Consider the following 10,554-nt stretch of genomic DNA (forward strand, 5'->3'; position numbering starts at 1 on the left):
GCAACTGCATTTTCTGAAACAAAAGAAATTGATTCTTAATATGTACTTGGGGTTACACCACCTGGAATAAAATGCCAAACATCTGCCTGTCTTGGAGCCTAAGCTGGTCTTCAAATAATTACTTTTTTAAAATACCTGAAGTCCTAAAGTTCACAATTCAGGAGAAGGGAAAATCCCTTTCTGTAAAATGCAAGACAATGATGCTGTCAAAAATAAGATTGAACTAGAGAAATTAATATAAACTCTTTTATGATTACTGTTTCCAGGTTTCTAGGAAATAGGGTAGAAGCTGCAAGGATGATTTATAGCATGTGCAACACTTCAGAAAGAGCCAAAGTCCAATCGGCATGAAAGGCAGCAACAGCATTACATCTAGAAACTGGCTTAGAGAAAAACACAGTGTACCTGTACCTTCCCTCAAAGCCTGTGGGAAGACAATGCATTATTCCATCTAATGGAATGGGTTCAAGGTTATATACAGATCTCTACCTGTGACTCAGTAAAAGCCCTTGGATTAACACAAAACAGAGTAGCCTTCAAATGGCTGCTGCTAAATATCTGAATCTTCAACTTCTTGCTCATTTCTGCTTTCTCTCCCAGGTCTCTTACAGATGTAGGAGAGTGGAAACACCAAATTTAGCAGTACTATTTTACCTCCTCAAAGGCCATTTCATACAGACCTCATTATTCTCCCACACAATCACATCCCTCTCTGGCGACCGCCTGCTATACACCCAGTCATCCCAGGAAGGGCCTGCTGAGCAATCCTCGAGGCTACAGGGGTCCCTCAGCCCATATGCTCAGTATTAAATGTGCAAAGGAAGAAAGGGAAGCCCATGTACCAGTGCTTGTGCATGATTCCTTGCTCCTCCTCACCGTGAAGCAGCTGCAACATTAAGACAGCAACAGCAGCTAAACAGAATTTTAGTAATTTCTCTCAGTCCAGATTTTTTTTTCCATCTATATAGCTGTAATTCCAGGACTTGGCACCACTCTTCTCTTTATATTAATGCACAGGGGCAGATTTTACAACACATGACACAGTAAGAATATTTTATATGACTTACAAGAAGTCAAGAAATAATGCAAATCTGGGTTATAAAAGTACTGTCAGCATATTGTGCCTACCTCTTTGCCAACACCAGTTTGCTCCCCCTCATATTTTATTATGTGGTTTTTACAATTACTACAGAAGACTGAACTTCCACTTCCAGGTCATTACAGACTCTAGCAGACAGCTAGCAAGGCTTTTGGGGAAAGTCCAAATTTCGTTGTACAGGAAGCTGCTTTTAGCAATATTACACTGGACTAGTTTTTTGACCAGTGGTTATCACAGACCAGCCTTCAGGCTTCAGGATGAATTTGTATGTCAGGCTTCATGCCACCCAAGTTCAGACATCTACATCAGAGACAGTCCTTCCTACACATAGTGTTGAGAAGGGAAGGATGGCATCACCAGAGGACAATCACATCCCTACTTCTTGTTGTCTACCACTCATCAGATCTAGCTTCAGCTACCCAAAGGCCACACGTCTAACCTAGCTAAATCATAGAGATTTGTCATATAGCCATCTTCAGATTGGACCTTTGTATAGCTAGGATAGATGTGTTGTCTCCTGAGGGTGTCTGCAGTTCCTTTGTTGACAATGAGAGCTCGAATGACCAGCCATGCAATAGCTGAGGTTAGGGGAAATTGATTCTGCCATGGTGTCTTTCTGTCTCTCCTGACTCATAAGACATCCTAGTACAATGGCACTGTATCAGGCTACAGCAATCTCTAACATAGTCATATGCTACTTAGAATAAGATTTACAGTGGAAGTAGCAATGAATGGCATAAAACATTAGGTCATTTAGACAATATATATGACATTAAATAGTAGATGCCTTCTTGGACTCTACCTTGAACCAGTTTTGAAGAAAGAGTGACAGCAAATTACCTTCATAACGCACCATATGAAACCACATGGTACTGCTTCTCCCTCAGTTAAGGTTCTCAGCCACCACCAGCCCTCATCTTGGGAACCCAATTCCTTGGCCTAAAGGTTCACGAGTCTGTTGGGAAGGCTGCAAGTCTCTCCCTCCCACTGGTGCATGCTATATGGAGAAAAATTATGTGTGTGTGTGTATGAGAGAACCCTTGAGCCACAGCTCTTGACCTGATAAAACCATGAGCAAAGGCTGCTCTCACCAATATATTAATTAAAAAAATATGAAATTTAGGTGTTTTCTCAGGGAGTGTCATATATTGAATCTGATTATGTTCTATAACTAAATGAGCTCTGCCCAGAGGGCATATATACAATTACATATAAATTATATCCATTCCCAACAATCTCTGCCTTTACTCTTTAACTACCTGTAACAGCTATAAACCCATATCACAGTGAATTACCACTCCTTGCACCACCTCAGTTGTGCCAGTTAGATGGGAGGGCAATGCCCCGAGTGGAAGTCAGTGACAACATCTTGTAACTTGTCTCGAGACACACAGTGACTTCTTCTTCTGCCTGATTGTGCTTGGAGCATAGGCTCATCAGGAAAAATTAACTACAACTACAAAAGAAATTAAAAGAGAAGGTGTCAGCAAGTCATGACATTTTTCTGTGCTTAGAAAAGACACCACAATCTTTGTGCAGCAGGAAAGGGCTGAGATAGTTTCAATGGCTTCGCTGTCTCTTGACTGACAGAGCATAACTATTTCCAAAATACAAGCAACATCATTGTGGCCATACAGCACCAGAGAGCATTATTTACCGACTGCAACTGAGCTACTGCTATCAGTCACATATTGCACATCTAGCTCAGGGTTATTCTGATTTTGTTTGAGAAATGTCCTCTTCTGGATGAAGAGGTATTAGCAGTTTCACAAACACTGTCAGCTAATCAAAAAATATTAGAGAAGCACTCCACAGTCTAGTGGTTTTCTGTCACTTGCTCTAGATGTGAGAAATGTGTGGAAATAAATAAATTTATTTATGTACAGCAGCCTGTCAGGAGCCCTTGGCATGCAGTGGGTCCATGTACTGCATTTGCCAGTCAAATCTGCCTCATACTCTCAGCACTCCCTGACAGTGACCCATTCAGTCTGCTTCTAAATGGTATTATCTGGCATTATGTTGCCTGACACTAATGTCTACCTAAGCCATAAGTGGTACTTCATTTACAGGCCTGACACAGATGCACTGTGTATTTACCTCACATTTATGCTCAATCATTTGAGCAACATTGTGACTTTTCCTACAAAAAGCACCACCTCTAAGTATGTTAATGACTGCTTATATATACAGCAGGAGTGCTCACTAATTTTATCCCTGCTAGGTTTTGCTTTCACCCAGGCAGATGACACATGCCTTTCTGGACTCAGAAAGATCCTCATTCTGGGACAGAAACAGACCACTGGGCTACAAGCTGGAGGGGAAGGGACGTCTGGGTGATAGCGGGAGGGGATGTGAGGGAGAAGGGAGAAAAAGGGAGAAAAGCACTGCTGGAAGAAAAACTAAGAAACAGAGAAGCAAGTATGGACTCTTTCTGTCAACTTCCTCTTTTTCTTTCTCCTAAGGTCCTCTCAGACTTCTCCATCACCCCTTTTCATTGACAGCTTCCTACCTTCTCCCATTTATCTTTTCTGATTCCTCTACATTGGACTTCTCCCTCTACTAACACACACCAAAACCGGTGCCAGTGACAGAGTCTGCTGCCAGCAAGGCAGAAGCTGTGGGCAGCTGGGTGATACCCTGGCCAGTAGGAAGCCTCTTGAACAGGGAACTGCAATGCAGTGCAGTGCTGTCTTCCCATTACACACTAGGGAGAAACACTGCTAAGATGGATGCTTCTGTGGAAATACTGGGTATTGAAAGGGAAGAGTTTGGCATGAAGACAAAGAAAGTAATAACATGCCAGTAAATTGTTTTGTATAAAACCAAAAAAATCTCTCCAATACAAAATGTAATACATGTCTGAATGGTAAACTTTTCTGTGCTTTGCTGTTTGAAACGGAGCAGCTCAGTGGTCAGGATTTAGGAGGCATTTTTAAAGAGAAAAACATGATTCAGGAAAATTAAAACAATATACAATCTACCTTCTGTGGACACTGATATCACAAATTGATAATATGTCACTGTAGACCAAGGAAAAAGACAAATTAATAAAGAAACAATCAACTCTTACACTTACTTCTAACTAGTAAATTCTTCTACTAAAACCTTTTACTAGCAGGAAAAACATGCACTATCTCAGTACTTGCTCTCATCTGCTTCCTTCGGGCACTCAAGGCTTGTGACACTCCCTAGTACCAGTGAATGTCACAGGGCTGCAGTTCTACCTCGAGGGGAGTATCTTTTGGCACAAAACACAGCTCTCATCCTGCTCACCTATGTGAAATTAATGCACTGGATTTATTTCAGCAAGAACACAAGAAAGCCATTTTTTAAGACAACTGATTTGAAAAAGGCCAAGGTCTCATCAGAGAAATCAAAGTAACATATACTGCATGACACATGGAAATGTATTTTACCTTCTGATGTGTTCCAAAAGATACGTCTCACTTTGCTGGAAGCTGTATCTATGCAAAAAAAAACGTCAGAGGAACTTAAACAGTGTCACAGCCTTAAGACTGATTCATGTGTTTGATCAAGAGCTTATCAATTTTATGACAAATTATCAGTCAGTAAAAATTAATACACAAAGTTGTATACTCTGTGATTTTTGAGTAATGCTTGATATGTAAAATGAGATTTTTCAGTAACTTTTTTCAAGTATTTAATAGAAATTTCTTGCAGTTTACATTGCATTACAATATTTTTAATTGTTTTTGATCTTCAGTGGCAATGTAATATATCTTTATATGGAGACTACCAAGAGATTTTCTTTGGACAGAGAATTTTTTTTTTTGTTGTTCTGCTGGATCCTATTAGTCATATGCACATACATATTTAATATTTTATATCATTGCATCTTTGTAATGCTACTTGTTCAGTAAGAACAAAACACTTTTAGGCTAACTTGCCCTCTTGGTATTCCTGCACTAGCTATGGGAAGAATTAATTAGTTATCTGTGAAGCATCACATATGCTTACAACACTCAGCAAGTAATAAGACAAATCTTGAGGTTACTCCAAAGCTCAAAATATTCTCTTTAAGGCCCACATCACTATATTGATGCACAGCAGTCCTGAGGGACACCTCCAATGTATGGGTTGATCCTGTTCTTTTTTGTTTCTCCATCTCAGAAATCTGTTAGAGCTCTGTGTCTCAGTAAATATAAGTGCACCTCAGCTACTTAATTGCATATTGCAATACAAAATCTGGCAGACACATGAAAAATCAAGCTTCTTCAGAGGCTAAAATCAATTGCCATCTTCTGGTTTTACTCAGTTTTGAAGTCAGCTCCTACTGAGTTTGATCTTCTTGAGTAGAAACTCAGTACAAGCTTCTGTACTTGACCCAATAATATTTAAAAAAATAAAATAGTGAAACCTCTCTTTAAGGAAAATATCAACATCACAGTGTCTTCAATTCTCCGTTGCCCAGCATCTAATTTAGTCACTAGACAAATGAAAGAAAATGAGTGTTCAGAAACCCTACAGTCTATACAGTCCATTTAACACTCTAAGGTCCTTGAGCTTCTCCAGCTCTCCTTTATGCTAGGCTTAAGGACTGGTTTTCCTTTTAAATAGCCCTAGAAGATCCTGTTTAAAACAGCAGAATTAGCTGGCTGCATAAGAAATCCCTGGAGAGGAGAGGAATGCACAGAGCTGCAGTACTCTGCCAGGCAATGAGCAGTGCTCCAGCCCATAGCACACACCAGGAAAGCTGCCATCACCAGCAGATGAGCTTTAGGAAAACAAGCTGAAATAGTTTCAATATGGGTGCCCACATGCAGTGCCCATCTTACATCTCTGATGGGCGATATATGGCAGAGAAGAACATGTCCTCACATCTCCACTGCTTGGCATTACGACCCTGAACTGAGACCCAGTGCAGCCAAAATGCTGCTCACACTGCTCTAGTAACCTCCAGCAAGGAGCAGTGCTTCTTCTAACCACCACCACAGATGTTTGTTTCAGTGCCCATAAAATACAGTCTCTGGGAAAGCCACCAGGGTGTTCTTAATCACAGCAGGATCCTCTCCAGGCACCAGAATTACTCAGGTTCACAATGGCAGAAGAGGTGGCTAAATGGTACAAGAAACTCCTGTTCTGCCTATACTAGACACTTCATCTGGGGACTTACGGTTTAGACCTTTTAGGACCAGATAGAGTTTGGCCATTCTGGACCCTGTAAAAATATAGGCACAATGGGAATACTTTATTATAACAAGCTAAAAATGTATTGTGCTTTTGGAAAGAAATTCATAAATATTATGGTTCCATGGAGTAAAAACAATATGTACCAATATATTTTCTGCCCCAACTTAGGAAACAGGTTCCCAACTCTAAGATTACATATATGTGTTAGTGATCACAGTTTTACATGTACATAATTCCTTCTTTTATCTAATGCATTTTCAGGTTAAAAACTTCACTGACTTGTGCAATAGTTCTTACATGTTTGTAATATATCTCTACCTGAAGATTAGGAAATCATAAAAGCAAATTCTGTATAAGATATCAGACTGCTGCAGGGGAAACAATCAAACCCAACAAAATACCCACAAAATCAAAAAAACCCCACTCTTCTCATATTTAAAACTGTTTTCCCAACATTTTCTCCCCCAAAATGAATAACATTAGTTGTGTAAAAACTAAACCATCATATGAGGCATATTTTAAAGCCTCATATAAACAATGAAGCTTTTATGGCATCCTCAGAGCAAAGAATGTCCAAATATGGCTGAGAGTTAAGTACCCTGAGAATTGACTGCTCTTAATGAATTCACTGAAGTTTGCAAGTCCACATTTACCAAGAATCAGAAGAGAAATAAAGGGAAGAGAATGTAATTCAACTCATTTTCCTGTACCATGCTCTAAAGATATTGTGTTATAAACATTCTCCATATCTTGGATGCTGGAGGCATCTGTTGAGTCTTGGTCGCTGACTACAATTCCTACTGAAGAAAGGCTAGAAATGAAGGAGTGCATCTTTTTTGCATAAATATCCCTAATGTTAAAATAGGGTAGGTCATTACATTTCTCTTTGTGATCATTGTTGCATTGGTCTGTATCAATAGCTTTTTGCTTTTGATAGTATTTAGAAAACTTATTGAAAATAATGGTGATTGGAAGTGCTACCACTAGTATCCCACAGATAATGCATAGGGTGCCAAGCAGCTTTCCAGGGAGCGTGACTGGATAAGTATCCCCATATCCAACAGTGGTCATGCTGATGGTTGCCCACCACCAGCAAATAGGGATGCTCTGCAGTTCTGAGTCATCATCATCTTTCTCCACTGAGTAGACAAGCACTGAAAAAATAGAAATCCCCACAGACAAAAACAAAAGCAGGAGTCCAACTTCTTGATAGCTATGTCTCAAAGTGGCACCTAAAGACCGCAGTCCTACAGAGTGCCTGGCCAGTTTCAGGATGCGAAATATCCTCATTAACCGCAGGATCTGAACCACTTTCCCCATGTTTTCAATATCTTCACTTTCTTCTTCCTTTGTGTCCACAGCCAGTGTGGCATAAAATGGGATAATAGAGACAAAATCAATGATATTCAGTGGTTTCTTCCAGAATTTCTTTTGACTTGGAGCAGTGAGGAGCCTGATCACTAGCTCAGCAGTAAACCAGATGATGCATGTAATCTCCACAGCTTCCAGTGCGGGGTTTTCAATCTCCCTGTCATTGGCGTCCAGCTTTTGAAATTCTGGCATGCTGTGAATGCACATGGCCACGATTGATGCCAGGACAATGCTCAGGGATGACACAGCAATTAACTTGGCAGACAAGCAGTATCCAGGATTTTCCATTCTGACCCAGATCTTCTTTCTTATTTCACCAAAACAAAGACTGTCAAACTTTTCTAGCTCTTTATCAAATATGGATGACTCTTCATTAGAGGAGTCTATACTGTCATTGCTCTTCTGATCCCAGTCTTTACCAGGACCTTCTTCTTTCCTTTCTTGGTACCGATTGCTGCAGCAGAAAACAGCTCTTCCCCAGTACTCTATTTCCTGGCAGAAGGAAAAGACACAAAGTTCTTCCATAAAGTGAAGCTTGCCTGTATAGTAAAAATTCAGAACATATCGGAACAAGGAAGGATTCCTGTCAAAGTAATATTCCTTGTCTGCAACACTATAATCATCACACAGTTCTAGAATAGCCTCTTCTGAATGGCATTTGAGAAGTTTCCCATTCCCCAGTACTCTATTTCCTGGCAGAAGGAAAAGACACAAAGTTCTTCCATAAAGTGAAGCTTGCCTGTATAGTAAAAATTCAGAACATATCGGAACAAGGAAGGATTCCTGTCAAAGTAATATTCCTTGTCTGCAACACTATAATCATCACACAGTTCTAGAATAGCCTCTTCTGAATGGCATTTGAGAAGTTTCCCAAGTCTGGTATGGGGAAATCGGAGCAAAGTGCTTTGATCCACTGATTGCTTAAAGCCACCCACATTCAAATTGATAAGTTCTGCATCTTTGCCAGGTCTGTGGAAAAATTCGCCATAAACCATTTTGGACAGATGAGTTCCACTGCTGTTGCCCAATGAGATTACATTGAACCTGAAAAAAATGTAAGATATGGTTAGAGCATTTAATTCAGTTTGGGTCTTGCGACACTTTTTTTTTTCCATCTCTGGTTACCATGAAGCTTTTTTTTTAAAAAAAAGAAGAAACTAAAATATGAATATCATTATTCAGCATTTCACAGGCATAGCTTTAAATCAGTTTGATGGTTTAGCACAGCTTTAGTAAATTTAAAAGCAATAAGTTCTGGTTTAGGTCTCCTTTTTCCCAGGGTGAAGGAAGAATGCCAACTTCATCAGTAAATCAGTCTGTTGCAGTATCACACTGAAATTAATAGTCATGAAATACAAGTACTTTAATGATGCAAAAAATTCTTTAGTTTAAAGACAGAAAACCTGTTAATCCACCAAAACATTTAGGACAAAGCTTTAGAGCAGGTGTCTCTCAATTATGGTTTAAGTAGAGTTGTATTGATTGATATGATGTTGCAATTTATAATCCACTACTTTCAATGTCATTTGCTTGAATGTGGACTGTAGTTACTTCTGTTGACATATCAATTAATTTATTTCTAGTGTAATTCACAGAAGAGCATTCTGTATTCTTGAAAACATATCAAAAGTATATTTCAAGCTTTCCAATTCCTGACTTCAGAATTTTGTCTAGTATATATTCAGATATCTGCACTCCCTCAGGTATTTTTCTACTTGCTCTCCTACTCACCTGAAGTGTCACAACCCTCTTATGACCTTGGCCAGTTTCAGAAGCAATTCCTATTCTGTCCCAGCATAGCTACAACCACTATGGCGTTCCTGAGAAGTTGGTGTTGAAATGTCACTTCTGCCAACAGAAGCTTTCATAGATGGAACTTCCACAGTAATTTTGCCTCAAAAACTAACTGTGGATACCTGCAGATAGACAGAAGGACATTTGAATGTTTCCATATTTTACTGTACGTTAAATCATTCAGCTGAAACTGAATTCAAAAAGGCAGTTACAGATACTAGCAAATAATTTAACTTTTACAGGAGAACTGTATTGGAAACATCAGGGGCTGATGCTATAAATCTCATATATTCTACTTCTGCTTCTTCACAGGACTCATTCCAACCAAAGCTACTGAAAATCCCACAGTAATCTCTCTGTATATAACAGCTACTGACAGGTATAACACATGAACAACCAGGCCCAGAAGATGCTGAAACTACATATCTGCTCTGGCAATTAATTTTGGAAAACCAGATCTCTATCCAGAGTGAGCTTTATTTATATAGTGAAAGAAAAATGTTATTTTTAAAAATGGAGAAAGCATTTCTTTTTCTGGGCACACCACAACTACCTTTAAATAACTTATCTTAAATCAGAATTAGTTCGAAACATTAATTTTACTATCTGCATGGCCTACCATGGAATCAAGATAAAGTTCTTCTGCTAAGACAAAGGGGTTGGGAAAAGCACTATATGACACATACTGCTTTCTGACCAAAGAAGCCAGAGAATGGCCATTTATATGGCATGATGAGCTGTGTATATGTGTTCTGGATTTGGCTGGGGTAGAGTTAATTTTCTTCAGAGTACCTGGTATTGGCCCATGTCTTAGATTTGTGCTGATAATACAGGAATGTTTTCATTCTGACTGATCAGTGCTTTACACAGCACCAAGGCTTTTTCCGCTTCTCACGCCACCAATGAGTTGTCTGGGAGCGCACAAGGAGTTGGAAGGGGACACAGCTCGGACAGTTGACTCTAACTGACCCAAGGGATATCACAAAATCATAGAATTTAGGGGTTGGAATGGACCTTACAGATTATCTAGTCCCAACCCCCCCCGCCATGGGCAGAGACACCACCTAACTAGATCATGTTGCTCAAGGCTTCATCCAGCCTGGCCTTCAACACCGTCAGGGTCGGGGCAGCCACCACAT

The 10,554-nt window shown here is 39.7% G+C and overlaps 1 protein-coding gene across 1 annotated transcript; it reads right to left on the reverse strand.

Moving 5' to 3' along the window:
* Positions 1–6,946: 6,946 nt before the first annotated feature.
* KCNS3 (potassium voltage-gated channel, delayed-rectifier, subfamily S, member 3) lies at positions 6,947–8,616 on the reverse strand. The gene is given in 2 exon segments (XM_009078082.1): positions 6,947–8,091; positions 8,250–8,616. Coding segments are annotated over 2 exon segments (1,512 nt in total).
* Positions 8,617–10,554: the final 1,938 nt, after the last annotated feature.

This window comes from Acanthisitta chloris, unplaced genomic scaffold (genome assembly GCF_000695815.1).
Source record: "Acanthisitta chloris isolate BGI_N310 unplaced genomic scaffold, ASM69581v1 scaffold25227, whole genome shotgun sequence".
In the NCBI taxonomy this organism is placed as follows: domain Eukaryota; kingdom Metazoa; phylum Chordata; class Aves; order Passeriformes; family Acanthisittidae; genus Acanthisitta; species Acanthisitta chloris.